At 30.0% G+C, this 15552-nt stretch overlaps 1 protein-coding gene across 1 annotated transcript; it reads right to left on the bottom strand.

The window, feature by feature from the left end:
• Positions 1-8429: 8429 nt before the first annotated feature.
• LOC115972582 (E3 ubiquitin-protein ligase SIRP1-like) lies at positions 8430-8765 on the bottom strand. Its single transcript, XM_031092916.1, has one exon. It carries the CDS (start codon positions 8763-8765, stop codon positions 8430-8432), a length of 336 nt encoding a protein of 111 aa, XP_030948776.1.
• Positions 8766-15552: the final 6787 nt, after the last annotated feature.

Raw genomic sequence — 15552 nt, 5'->3', positions numbered from 1 at the left:
TGTTAACAAAACAAAATTTTTCTTAGTATCTATTTAAGAATAATTTATCTAACTTTTTGCTAAAAGTATAAAATAAGTAGGAACTCACATTAGACCCGCAAATAGTAGGAAAAAAGATGAAGTAATAAGTTGGCTTATAATCAAGACCCAAACAAACTTAATACAATTACAAAGAACAATAGTTGTCAAAGTTGAGTTGAATTGTTAAATACAAGAATTGTAAGGAGTTAAAACAAACTAATAGATATATAAAAGAATTTTGAGCAATAATAATTAAAGTTCACTTGGCGATAATAATTAATATGTTTACTGTATTTGAAAACAATGGATGATTAATTTCCAAGATTTCATCTTAGCAATAATAATTAGTATGTTCACTGTATTACAAAACTATATACCAAATGAACTAATAGTTTATATTTTATTTTCATGCTAATACTATGGACAAATTTGTAATAAAAAAGCATCATAGACCACAAGATTCATTTTTTTTTTTTATCTAAGATTTATCTTCTTATTGACCCCACTAGAAAAAAAATCTTGGAACCACCACTGTTTATCATTGACTTTCCTTGAATTCTTACCTACGATGGTTGCCAAGTATTCATAGTTTGAGGAGTACTTACTTATGGGTGAATGTGATTAGGGATTCAAGGGTGTTTGGCGATGGCTTATTATTGTGATTGACTTTGAGATTTCAAATAGGAGGGTTTGTGCTTGAACTGGCTCCTTGAAAAGGGATATTGGTAAGGGTTCTTTCTTTTTGTTTTTGTCTAGAATTAAGCACAAACTCTTTTTTGGGTTCTTTTTTTATTGTTGGAATTTACGGTATTTTTTTAAGGGAATTAAGCTACTTGGTTTGGTTTAAAAAAAAAATTATTTATAGGAATTTACTCTTTTTTAGGAATTATGCTTCTCTATGATAACAAAACAACATCATCATAAGGCAAAAGCATATCATTAACCAAAGGCATATCATCAATTATACACCAGTTTTTATTCCCTGACTTGAACATAGCCAATTTCCCAGACACATGAATTGTAAGCGATGCAAAATCATCAGTTTTGTTTTCGGAACCTAAACAAATGTAAACAACCTTTTCCATGTAATTTACGCTACCTTTTTTAAAAATGTAGTTTACGCTATTTTTTTTAGAGGGTATTATTATATATTTGATGTATCATGTTAATGGTTACCCAATTTAAACCTCAAATGAAGAGGTTGTTATCTAAAAATTTGTTGTAAAAAAATTTCTTTTGTAACATAAATTATATTTATCATTTGTATAATTCTATGTAAAATTCAATTTGCATTTTTTTTATAATTATTAATTTACTACTCTATAAAAAATGTTACGTACTTTTTCTCAATTTTAAGGGTAGTTGATATATTTGAAATTTAAACTCTTTTTAATTTTTGTTATGGATGTGTAGTAAGTGGCTAACTATTAGGATTAAAACACTACATTTTCGGATTAAAATTGATCGTTTTAACGTAAAAGAAATATATTTGAAATTTAAACTCTTTTTAATTTTTGTTATAGATGTGTAGTAAGTGGCTAACTTTTCGGATTAAAACGGTACATTTTAGGATTAAAATTGATCCTTTTACCATAGAAGAAAAAAAAACGGTAGTTGCTAAATTTTAAATATAAGCTATTTTAACTTTTTGTTATGGATGTGTAGTACATGGCTAAATTTTAAGATTAAAAAACAACATTTTATAATTAAATAAGAAGTTTTTAAGGTGGGAAGTGTTATTGCAACCGACATGTATAAATCATACATTAAGCAAATGTGGGAGACTGGTAGTTTTATCCCAAATTTTTAAACATGTAGTTATCCACAAATGTGTACTATTTTTAAACTTTGAATTTGAAAAAAAAAAGGGTGGTCGGGTAGTGTTTTTTGGATAGAACGTGGGATTTAAAAAAAAAAAAATAGTTTAATCTAAAATTTTTAAACGTGTAGTTTTTCTTATTTGATAAACTTTTAAATAAGGATAGGGGCCACACTAATTCCCCACGCTCATCTTTTAAATTTCCCTAAAATTTAGCCTTTTATTTTCTTTCAAAATCAAATATCCTAAAAATTAAGTTTTCTTTCATATTTCTTTTTCACTTTTTTTTTTATTCTATAGAGATGAGGGTTTTTTTTTTGGTTATATTCTTTTCTGCGTTCTTTTTTCATTTTGTATGGATGATTTTTGTTTTGGATAGAATTATTGATGTAGGTGACTGTGAGATAAGGATAAGGTATTTTTAAACTTTGAATTTGGAAAAAAAAAAAAAAAAGGTGGTGGGTAGGGTTTTTTTGGATAGAATGTGGGATAGTTTTATTTATTTTTTCCAAATAGGGGTAGCTTTTTTTTTGGATAAAACATACGACTTGATAACTGTCAAAATAAAAGAACAGCAACATTATCACTAAAAAGAAAAAAAAAAACGTTGATGCACATCTAGAGCCTTTCCATAACCAAAAAAAAAAAAAAACTAAAACAACAAAAATTTGAGCCTTTTACCGTAAAAGAAAAAAAAATGGTAGTTGTTAAATTCTAAATCTAAGCTCTTTTAACTTTTTGTTATGGATGTGTAGTACATGGCTGAAGTGGATAAGGAAATTCAATGTACTGTAGTTGCTTACCCACTACATGGCTAAAGTGGGTTAATTTAGTTTAAACTTTGAATTTGAAAAAAAAAAAAAGGTGGCCATGTATGAATCATACATCAACTTCTTCATAATAGCTTTTGTAAAGGTCATCACATGTATTTTGTAAGTAGTTTTATTGTCACAATTTCATTATGCATTTTCAATATAATGATATAAGCACTATTTATAAGATTGATTTAGAGTATCTTTTTTTTTCTCCCCCTAAAGGTTAATACTAAATTATAGTATCATCTTCCAATCAACAACATGTTGATTACTGCATAAAAAAAATTGGCAAAAAATGGATAATAATTACGGAATACTAGCCCCTAAGCACGCACAATACTCATCACAACCCTAGGTTTTTTTTTGTAATTGGAAAATGTAGTAATCCCAAATTATAATAAATGTTCTAAATTAACCTTTACCCAAAAAATAGAAGAGCCACTGAGCACGCTCTCACGTGCATGTTCAGAGGCTAGTATTCCGTAATTATTATCCATTTTTGCCAATTTTGTTTATGCAGTAATCAACATGTTATTAATTGGAAGATGATGCTATAATTTAGTATTAACCTTTAGGGGGAGAAAAAAAAAAGACCCTCTGAATAAATCTTATAAATAGTGCATATATTGAAAATGCATAATGAAATTGTGACAATAAAACTACTTACAAAATACATGTGATGACCTTTACAAAAACTATTATGAAGAAGTTGATATATGATTTATAAATGTTATCCTTATTTTTTTTTTTTTCAAATTCAAAGTTTAAACTAAATTAACCCACTTTAGCCATGTAGTGGCTAAGCAACTATAGTACTCTGAATTTGCTTACCCACTTTAGTGATGTACTACACATCCATAACAAAAAGTTAAAAAGATCTTATATTTAGAATTTAGCAACTACCATTTTTTTTTTCTTTTACAGTAAAAGACTCAATTTTTTTTTTAAAGGAAAGGCTTTAGATGTGCATCCACATTTTTTTCTTTTTAGTGGTGTTGTTATTGTTCTTTTATTTATGACAGTTATCAAGTTGTATGTTTAATCCAAAAAGAAGCTACCCCTATTTGGAAAATAAAATAAAAATATCCCACGTTCTATCCAAAAAAGCCCTACCCAGCCACCTTTTTTCTTTTTCCAAATTCAAAGTTTAAAAATACCTTATCCTTATCCCATGGTAACCTACATTAATAATTCTATCCAAAACAAAAACCATCCGTACAGAATGAAAAAGAACGCAGAAAAGAATATAACCAAAAAAAAAAAAAAAACCCTCACCTGTACAGAAAAAAAAAAAAAAAAAAAAAAAAAAAGTGAAAAAGAAATATAAAAGAAAACTTAATTTTTAGGATATCTGACTTTGAAAGAAAATAAAATGCTAAATTTTAGGAAAATTTAAAAGATTAACGTGGGGAATTGGTGTGACCCCTAGCCTTATTTAAAAGTTTATCAAAAAAGAAAAACTACACTTTTAAAAATTTCAGATTAAACTTTTTTTTTTTTTTTTTAAATCCCACGTTCTATCCAAAAAACACTACCCGGCCACCCTTTTTTTTTTTTTTTTTTCAAATTCAAAATTTAAAACAATACACATTTGTAGATAACTACATGTTTAAAATTTTCGGATAAAACTATCGGTCTCCCACGTTTGCTCAATGTATGATTTATACATGTGGGTTGCAATAACACTCACCACCTTACAAACTTCTCATTTAATTCTAAAATGTTGTGTTTTAATCTTAAAATTTAGCCATGTACTACACATCCATAACAAAAAAATTAAAACAACTTATATTTAAAATTTAGCAACTACCATTTTTTTTTCTTTTACAGTAAATAGATCAATTTTAATCCTAAAATATAGTGTTTTAATCCTAATAGTTAGCCATTTATTGCACATCCATAAAAAAAGTTAAAAATAGTTTAAATTTCAAATATATCAACTACCCTTAAAACTGAGAAAAGGTATGTAACATTTTTTATGGAGTAGTAAATTAATAATTATAAAAAAAATGTAAATTGGATTTCACATAGAATTATACAAATGATAAATATAATTTATGTTACAAAAGAAATTTTTTTTAAAACAATTTCTTAGATAACTACCACTTCATTTGAGATTTAAATTGGGTAACCATTAACATGATACATCAAAATATATAATAATACCCTCTAAAAAAAAGTAGCATAAATTACATTCTAAAAAAAAAGTAGTGTAAATTACATAGAAAAGGTTGTTTACATTTGTTTAGGTTTCAAAAACGAAACTGATGATTTTGCATTGCTTACAATTCATGTGTCTAGGAAATTGGCTATGTTCAAGTCTGGGAATAAAAACTGGTGTATAATTGATGATATGCCTTCGGTTAATGATATGCTTCTGCCTTATGATGATGTTGTTTTGTTATCACAAAGAAGCATAATTCCTAAAAAAGAGTACATTCCTATAAATAAATTTAAAAAAAAAAAAAAAAAAACCAAGTAGCTTAATTCCCCTTAAAAAAAAATACCGTAAATTCCAAAAAAAAACCTAAAAAAGAGTTTGTGTTTAATTCTAGGCTAAAACAAAAAGAAAGAGCCATTACCAATATCCTTTTTCAAGGAGCCAGTTCAAGCACAAATCCTCCTATTTGAGATCTCAAAGTCAACTACGGTAATAAACTACCGTCAAACACCCTTGAATCCCTAAGCACATTCACCCTCAAGTAAGTACTCTTCAAACTATGAATACTTGACAGCCATTGTAGGTAAGAACTCAAAGAAATTCAATGATAAACAAAATAAAAGAAAAGAAAATAAAAAGGAATTTGCAAAAGATTGAACTTGAAAAGTTGTTGGAGCCTCTGACAGTAAATGTCTTCAATTTGAAGAAAAAGAAAGGAGGATGTAGAGTTAAACTAAGGGCCCATTTGGATGGAGGGGGAAAGATCTACTCCACTCTACTCTCTCTCAATCCAAACAGACCATAAATGTCTTCAATCTGAATTAGAATGAGAGATAGAAACTGGCAAAGTGTACGTGAGTTTGTGGATCTTAAAGTGTAAGAGTTTTAATTTACATATTTATCTCCATTAGTTGAAAACTTGTAAGTGAGTATGATGATGATATTTTAAGCATAAAAAAATGAGGAATTCAACACTGGCACCATGACCCGAACCCGAATTTTGACCTGCTACCAAAACCCTACTTAGGGTTCTTCTTCCTCCAAAGGCATCACATATCGACAAAGCGGGCATGATCCACGAAGCCAAAGCCACTTCTCAATACAACCCAAATGAAACCTATGCTTACAGCACGGCATCTCTCTCGCTTCACTTCCTATATCAAACTCTTCCATGCAAATGGAGCAGGCCTTATAAGACTTCTCCTCCACCGTGACAGTCACTCTTGGCAGTGACTCGATTGCCGCCTTCAATGCCACCTTCTTCTTCAATTATAATAAGGAGAGTACATGGAGGAGGGAATTGACTTGAACTTGGATAGAGCGAAAATTGGCCTCGGCTTGTAAGATGGACACGTTCAGATCTGAAAAGAAATCAGAAATAGACGTTCCTTCTGCAAGCAACGCGTTCAAATTTGAAGAAGACATTATTGAGAGTTGTGCTCTAAGAGAGAATGAAGGGTTTTACGTATGAGAAGAGAAATATATTATGATATTTATTAAGGTGGAAGTTGAAGCGATAGTAGTGTGTTTTTCTTTATACAACTTGAACTCTGAGAGTACGAGGTTATCAAAGGTTTGTAAAGGACTAATCTACAAGATTCCGGGAAAAAAAAAATTCTTAATAAATAATGTTTAAGAATATTCTTACACTTTTTTTTCCTTCACTCATAAAAAAATATAACATTTTTTCAAAGTTTTATTTTTAGCAAACATATCTTTTTTTATGCTATATAAGAACTCCTATAACATATGTAAACTTTAAAAGATAAAATCTTTGTAAACTCAATCATTATCTTTTGGGAAATTTTTTTTTTTTTTTTGATTTTAACCGTTTGCACTATTTCACTATCTTAAAGACCTACGCAAAAATCTATATAAGCAATCCTTATCTATAAATAAGGTTTCCATCTTGAGTTTGAGACTTCGATCGTTTCTGAAATAAACACTTTCAAATCTGAATAAAAATTTGAAATAGAAATTATTGAAAGTTGTATTCCAAGAGTGGTTTTATGTGTGAGAAGAGTACAACTAGGGTTCTGGCCTCTGGGAGTACGAGGTTATCTAGGGTTTGGAGAGGACCAAAGAGTGAAGAGGCTTATTTCCGTGGAAAATAAATAACACAAAAAAGCATAACTTTTTGTTTAAAATAAAAATATTATGAAAATACAAATTCTATAATCTAACATATATATTTCTTCTACAAAAATATTTCTACTTGACTAAACTTCAATATATATATTAATATATATATATATATATTCATCTCTAGCATAACTGTTTAAATTGTTAAAATTAGCTATTATATACGACCATAAATTATCAAAAAAACAATATCCTTTAGTTCCATGTTTTATATTTAATTATCTAAACATCAAAATTTTATTATAATATAAATTTTTACATCTAATTGTCATGTATAATATGTACGTATGTACATTATATCTTAGATAAAAAAAAAAAAAACAATAAAAAAACAATCATTTTAAGCTATAAAAATATGAAACAACAAAAAAGTTTTTATTTTTTTGGCCGAATGAAAGAATATGTATAACATATAATTAATTAGTAAGTATTTTCTATATTATATTCTTTTGTTAAAATGGAGCCTACCTTGGATTAATATACCAGCTTTTCCCACCAACGCCAAGTGCCAACCAGTCTAAATAATATCATCCATAACTTTGCATATATATGGCCTATTTCCTTTGGGTGGGTGTTGATGGGACTTCCTAATGAACTAGACTACTTAACTTGAAAGTTCATGGTTTTTTTAGGGTTCTTCAACCCACATTATGCCATTCTCGTTATTTAGTTTTTTAAATGAAAAATTATTTGTTAATCAAGCAGACTACTGTCTTCTCATGTGCATTATATGCAAGCTTAGCAACCTAAAGATGATGTCGTTAAACATTCATTTTCCACAAGGAACATTATATCCTCTCGAACAATTTCCATAAGGTGCATTATATCCTCTTGAACAATCATGTTAAAAGAATGGTTGTATTAAAATAGAAGTTTTTATAAGTTTAGTTTGGTTCATGTTGATATCAAGGTTACGCATGCAAATCTGAATTTTAAAATTAAGTGATGACAGTGTGGTATTAGAGCCAAAAAGAAAGAAGGAAAATGTAGTTCCAATATGGCTTATAACAATTGGTGTATCAAGGCAACAAAAGGAAAAAAAAAAGTAGTTCAAATTTTTTTAAGTGAACAAAAACGTGAGAAAATGATAACCATTCCCCTTATCTTTTCCTCCAAAGATAAGGTTGGTGGTGAGTCCTCTCTAAGTACGAGGTGATCATGCTTATCCCAAAATCTTAAAAAAAAAAAAAAAAAAAAAAAAAAAAACTGAAACATATAAACAAACATTTATACTCTTTTGAAAAAAAAAAAAGAAAGACTAATCGTACCAATGTACAAATTGTAATTAGCTAATTGTCTAATTCTATCGTTTGAGTGTCTTCAGAAATCAAAACTCTATGTTTTGCGTTAACCAGTCATCATCAACAGTACTCATCATCCCCGTACTTAGAGGACTCTCCACCAAAACCCGAACCCTAATCCACTCTCTTCTTCCTTTAATTCCTTACAACTCTCCTCCACTTTCTTCTTCCTATAATTCCTCTAATGGAATAAGGAATCGGCAAAGTGGACACGACTTGTGAACCCAAAGCCAGTTCTCGATACAACCCGAATGAAACTTGTGATTACACGGCATCTCTCTAGCCTCGCCTCCAACCTTGAACTCTTCCAAGCAAATTGAGCAGTCCTCCTTCGCCGTAATTGTCACTCTCGGCATTGACTCGATCGCGGCCTTGGTCGAAGCCTTCTTCTTCGTCTTCGACGAGGAGGGTTGATCAGGGTGGAGCATGTCTTGGACTAGCTCGAGGAAAGAGAGAACTCCGGCTCTTATTCCGGAATGGAACATGTTTGTAGTCACCAAAGCCATTATTGGAAGTGAGAGAGAGAGAGAGAGAGAGAGAGAGAGAGAGAGAGAGAGAGAGATAAGGGTTTTGTGTGTGAGAAGTGAATATGTATGAAAACTGTGTTTTTTTATACAACTTGGAGTCTGACTCTATTAGTACGAGGGGATCAAAGGTTTGAAAAAAAAAGTTAATAAAATATAAAATACACTTATTATATTATATATTATATATAGGCGTTTTTTTATTGAAAAAACTTAACTATAAAAATATTCCAAAATATACATATTCTATAATTTCTATAATTAAATATTTCATGAGAAATGATATGTCTACAACATTTCTATAATATTTTTACAATAAATCCTAAGTTGCAGGTTGTTACTGGTTGTTATTGTTAGGGCAAAAAAGTAATCTTAGTGTTAGTTTCAAATTTGAACCAATAACAACTAACCACCTGTGATTTGTTGTAAAAATGTTGTAGACGTAGCATCTCTTAATATTTCATATATTATACTTCTACAAAAATATATTTCAACTCGAGTTAAATTTGATATATAATTGGTTTAAAACTTTCCTTTGGCATAATATATAAATTAATAAAAATAATAATGTGTAAAATTGTGGGAGTATCAAAATTTATGTAACAAAATATTAGAAGATCAATTAATAGTCAATGTTTTCAGTTTGGTTTAAAACTTCTTATATTGTTGAGTAGTAGTTAATTAGTGTAAAACTCAATTTCCATGTTGTTGAGAAATAGTTGATTTTAAAATTTTTTTAATTTGCTAAAGTAGTAGTTAGTTTAAAACTATCTTTTTTTTTTGACATAATAATAAATAAGTAAATAATGATGTTGAAAATCATACCCACAATGATGTGGAAAATCCTAGATAGTCAATACCCTTCATCGACATTCTAAGACACAGGTTTTGGACTCCATCTCTGTTCCCATTATATGGCAGCTTACCATGAGCCGTTACCTATTTCTTTATGATTTGTAATACTAAACAACGAAAATAATACTGGAAACTTTTTTTTTTTTTTTTGAGAAGAATAATACTGGAAACTTTAATTTCAACCTTCGCCAATGTTCAATTAAAGAGTCTAAGGTCGCCGGTCTTCAATTGAAGAAATCTCTTATCTATATTATTATTTAAGGGGCTTCCCCTAATTAGATTCCTCATTTTTTTAGTTCAAAAATGCCCTTAGACCCCTATGTTTAAGTAGAGATAAAACTATAGGACAATATAGTAAAAATGCAACTCTAACTCCCACCAAAACGTTGCCTAAAAAATAGGACCACTTTCCTGTTAATTTTCAAATTACTTTATCCACTTATAAATTATATTTTCAAAATAAAAATTATATATATATAAAATTAAAAAAAAACAGTTTTTTTTTTCTACAAAATAGGACCACTAAAAAAAAAGCCTCATCGCACGCGTTTTGTGCGTGTGGTGAAGCTAGTAGGTTTTAATGGCTTAGCAATCTATGATATATTATAAAAGTTGGATTCCAACAATTGGTGGATGCACACAATCATACCACATGTATCTTTACTAAAGCATATAACATTGACATATAGCAAAATCCTCAATAAATTAGGATGATATGAACTAATAATGCTATGTGACAAGTTTCAATTTGTTTAAGTTATACACATTACCCACATCACATGTTATTCAAAGGTAGGATAATTGTAGAGAGTTAAATACAATGCATATTATTTACTACTAGTATGTAACCCATGCTACCACACGTGAATGGTTAATTGTAGTGATGCTATTGGTCAATTTTTTTTTTTTTTTTTTTTTTTTTTTTTTTTTTTTTTTTGTTTTTTTGGGCTTATCACACAAAGGATAGAATTAGATAAAACAATGAAGAGAAATTTCATTTTATTATTTAAGTGATGCTTTTTTTTTTTGTTTTTTATTTTTTATTTTTTTATTATCGTTTATCATACGGAGGATAGCATTAGATAAAACAATGAATAAAAAAAGAGAATATTACATTTTATTATTTAAGTGATGCTACAATGAAAAAAAGAAGAAGAGAATATTGCATTTTATTGTTTAAAATATATAGAGGGACATTAATATATATTTTTTGTTTGTCAAACTTAAAAAAACCTATTCACCAACTTAGACATTTCAAGGTCGATCGAGCATCTCTTGCACGTAACCACAAATGCTTCATAACTATAAGATAAGGTTCATCATGGTTCCAGTGCTCTCATCTATTATGTTGTCATCAGTTATATCCTTCAAGCTTGTAAGTAATTTAATATCTGAAGTACCGATAGGATCATTTGCAATAGTTTGGCCATGGCTGACCCGTGTTTCTAATTGTTTCATCTGAACGCTGTCAGCAACAACATCTCATGCGTGTTTGTTAGACTCAGATTTAAAGACATTTGTGACAATGTAAACTTCTCATCCCTCTTTGACATTGTAATCATCAACTTTTATTTGGAATGTATAGGATTTAATTGCCAAGAAAGTTTTGAATTTTTTGAGGTACTTTATTTGGCTCTTGATTCTACACAATATGATGTAAAATCCAAAGTTTGTTAGTATAATAGAAATGCTAGGTTTAAGCATAAAATTGGAAGTGGTTAAGAATTTAGATTAGATACTTTTGAAGAAAGTTTAAAAGCAGTTTTCTAAATTATTTTTTCTGCATCTTTATCAAAAAGAACAAAAAAAGTTGTCGCAATATGATCCTTCACTTGGATTTTTACTTTGTAACTAAATATAATAATGAGAGAAGTTAGAAAATGTAATAAGGTTATTTTTACATTTATAATTAAAGCAATTATCATTTGGTTTTCCTATGCAGTCATTTTAATAGTTATATAGTATAAGCAATGAACAATTTGGTCACCTAGGCATAGGGAACTGAGATTCAGATTTGCAAGTATCACACCAAAACATATTATTTTGTTGTTTTACTTTTCGTTTGGAAAGTTGACATGAGATATAATTCCACCCAAATTCTATTTCTATGTTTACAATAGGGCTGTTCATCCAATCCGACGACCCAACCCACCTGAAGGTTCTGACCGGATCCGACGCGAAAACCGGCTGACCCGATCAGGTCATCGGTCCGCGGCGGGTCATTTGTTCCAATAATCGACTCTGGTGGGTCGTTCTTGGTTTTCCTCCCCAAAACCCGAAAAAACCCGATCTGACCGATGTACTAAGAATTTCCAGCAAAAAATTTCCAGAATCCGGCAGAAATTTCGAGAATTTGGCGAGATTTTCCAGAATCCGGTAAGATTTTCCAGATTTAGGCCTCAAATTTCCAGATTCCGACTTCAAATTTTCAGATTTTGGCAAAAAATTTTCATATTTCGGTGACTTATCAAGTAGATCTAGTGATATTTCATCCAAATCTAGTGAAATCTCACCGGATCTAGCGAGATCTCACCAGATCCGATTAGATCTCCGCTGGATTTGGCGTTTTTTCCACCTGAAATCAACTATTTTGACTGGATTTTTCACCGTGGACGGTCCCGACCGTGTTTCGTCGCAAAATCGATCGCGCCAATCTGACTCCCTCGCTGGTCGACGACGGATCAGGATTTTCTCAACCCGATTCTATCGGGTTGGTCTCGATTTGGACACAAACTCGACTCAGACCAACCTGTGGACACTCCTAGTTTACAATATCAACATAACAGGTAAAAAACCTTTCCTACAAAATCATTCATTGTAGTTAGTTTTAATTGAATAATAAAAATTTTGATTTGAAATAGTTCAAGATAAAGAAAACCTTGACTCCTTTCACCCATTCCAATGCTTTAATTTCTGCCAATGACGTCGTAGTTTGCATTATCAGTTCTAATTCAAATTTTGGATTTTTGTCACGTGCTGGAATATATCGAACAACATTATCGTATTCATCCTCAACAACTTTATATCTGAACAAAGCAAGAGATCAATTTAAAAAATAAAAAATCCACTGATAATCCATCATAGAGAATTAGTAAAGTAAATGTTTATGAACTTGTTAATAAGCTCATAAACCTATGTAATGTCCATATTGACGTAGACTTTACTTGCACTTGTGGTGTTAAGAATTAGTTTGCCTTAGAAAAAAAAACCATAAAATACGTTGAAGAATTTGTCATATACATTTTTTTCATATATAAAAAATGTTACATATACATATAGTATCTATCTTTCGTTACCTTGGAATGCTTTTATAGTCTTTGAAGTAACCATAATTATATATGGACCACCTTCTTTGAAGTCATTTTCAGTAATTATTTCAGCACTTTCACCCACAATGAAAGTTTTAGTTCTCTATCCCTGATGGTACATTACAACATTCAATAGATATTAAAAAGTTAAGATAAAATGTATATTGTCTGTAATCAATGGCAGTAAAATGAAATGTTCCTTACTGAGGTAGTAGAACTTGAAGATTTATTATATTTGTAGAGCCGTTGTCAAAGTGAACTTGTTCAATGGGTCCAATAGCAATAGTTTTCCAATTATATCTGCAAGAGTTTGTATATGCTAAAAATATATTTGAAGGATGAATTTTGATTAATTAAAGTAGAGAAGAGGTGAACTAAAATATGATTTACTTGTTAGGTAAGAATTATCATTCAAATGACTGTTGATACAATCATATGTTGCATGCATAGGTATGAGTTCACTTTCTTCATTGCATTCCTTAACCGAAGTTGTTAACAGGGAAATGATGTTCAAGTCATTTGAAACAGGTCTATAACCTTTATTTTTCATAATTACTTTAAAGTTTGAAATGATAAATGTTCCTCCTTTATGTAGGATGGCACTAAATTTTTGAAAAACATTCTTTCTTACAATTGAATGCATTAAGTTTTTTTTTTTTTTTTTTTTTTTTTTTTTTTTTTTGTGTAAAAAAAAAATGGAAGTCAAAAGTTAGTTTACATATTATATAACAAATACGATGAATAGTTGAAAGATTCAAACATTTCATTGTTGTGAAGTATAATAACCTTTTTATTGATAAAGATCATGTCAAGACTGATGAGGTTATTTCCACTTCTCTTATTCACTGCTTTCCACATTCTGTATATTCTCACTCTAATTCTCCATGTCTCTTTAGCATCAGATATTTGATTAAGAAAGCTATATCCTTTCGACATTGTTATACCGGACAGCTACAATAAAATGTGAATGTGTTAGATATACTATTTAAAATGAAGGACCACTATAATTCAGCAATTCTTCAAGAACTGGAGGTGTGTGTTTTAACAAAGGTAAATAAATTAGTCCTTCCAAACAGCACAACGAAAACTTTGGTTGTGATGGTCTTCTTGACTTGACATTCCTCTCTTCATAGCATAGAATAGCCCCACAACTCTCACATGTTTGTGTTGGCTTGCCAAAATTCCATTGTTCAGTAAATCTACCTGTTAGAAGCAGTAATATTAAATGCAAGTTAGATAGGGTGAACAACAATGTCAAATATAAATTTCAAAGGATTTCAAAATAATCAATAAAATGGAACTTACGCCTCAAGTGGACATTCAAAGTCGGAACTTCAGTCTGTGTATCTTGCTGAGTAAATAAATCTATCAATCAAAAGATGTGGCATGAGAAGGAGGGTAGTTAAAAGAAAAGGGTACAAAACTAATAGTGAGCACAACTAAAGTAATTAGCAACTTAGAGCACAATAATATGTTTTGGCCGAAATTTTATTCTAAGCGTTAGTTCAGATAGCAACGCGTGGTGTCTGCGTTTTTTGGTTGGGTTCCGTGCACTATTTACAGGACCTACAAGTACAGAAAAATGTAAATCTAACTTTAAAATTGGGTCTCACGGCACTATTCACACATTCAAAATTCTTTTGCTACAGTGTTTTCAGTAATAAACGGTATCCAAACAGACCCTAAATCTGTTAAAACTTATTGTTAGAGAATTTTAGTTATAGTATCATTTTAAATTTATCTTAAATTAGGCAATACAATTTAACTTTAAAAAAAAAAAAAAGGTAATAGCAGAGTAACTTAAAGAAACTGTTTTTAGGTACCCAATTTTATAATCTAGGATATATGATATCATCATAGAGACAGAGAGAGAGAGGGAACAATTATGCATTGCTTACAAAGAAGATGCCTGCTGCTTATCATCCACAAGCATTGGAATGGGTCCAATGAACGATTTTGACCAAAAACCTCTTCCTATATAAAGATACAGAAAAAGCCAAAAGCATGCATCATTGATAACGAGAGATCCCTTTCAAATTCAGTAGCATTCAATGAAAAAGAGGGGAGCTGTCTATTAAGGTTCCTGAACCGGTGTGAAAGGAATTTGGGTTTTCTGATTTGCATTTGATTATTGTAGAAAGGGAGGTGAACCTGCGGGTCTGATATTAAAGAATAGCAGGACGATTTATTCAGCCAAAAAAAAAAGAGCACAGCATTTTAATGTAAAACGCAGGAGTCTGGAAGGGGAAGTGAACCTAATGTTTTATTCAGCTAAAAAAGGAGCGCAACATTTTTTTTTTTTTATGAGAATGGTATAACGTGTTACCACACTCCTACTTAAATGTAGACAGATGGAACAAAATTGGACTCTAATTTTAGATTTGAATTGAGTAATTGGAAGGATAATTATAGTGTGGTCTCCACATAAATCTAGACATATGGTGCGAAATTAAAACTCTAATTTGGAATTCTAATTTGACTTAATTTAAGTTTCTCTCAGTTTCACCTATTATTATCTATATAATCATATAGATATATAGATTACATTTTATATATTTATCACAATCTTTCATATGTTGATAAATGATTGTTACCAAAATCTAATA

Source organism: Quercus lobata, chromosome 2, assembly GCF_001633185.2.
Source record: "Quercus lobata isolate SW786 chromosome 2, ValleyOak3.0 Primary Assembly, whole genome shotgun sequence".
Lineage (NCBI taxonomy): Eukaryota > Viridiplantae > Streptophyta > Magnoliopsida > Fagales > Fagaceae > Quercus > Quercus lobata.
Note: the sequence above shows the minus strand (reverse complement) of the source record. Positions and strands in the feature narration are given on the sequence as shown.

Coding starts and splice junctions, on each gene's coding strand:
- LOC115972582 (XM_031092916.1), bottom strand. CDS start 8,765: ATGGCTTTGGTGACTACAAACATGTTCCATTCCGGAATAAGAGCCGGA.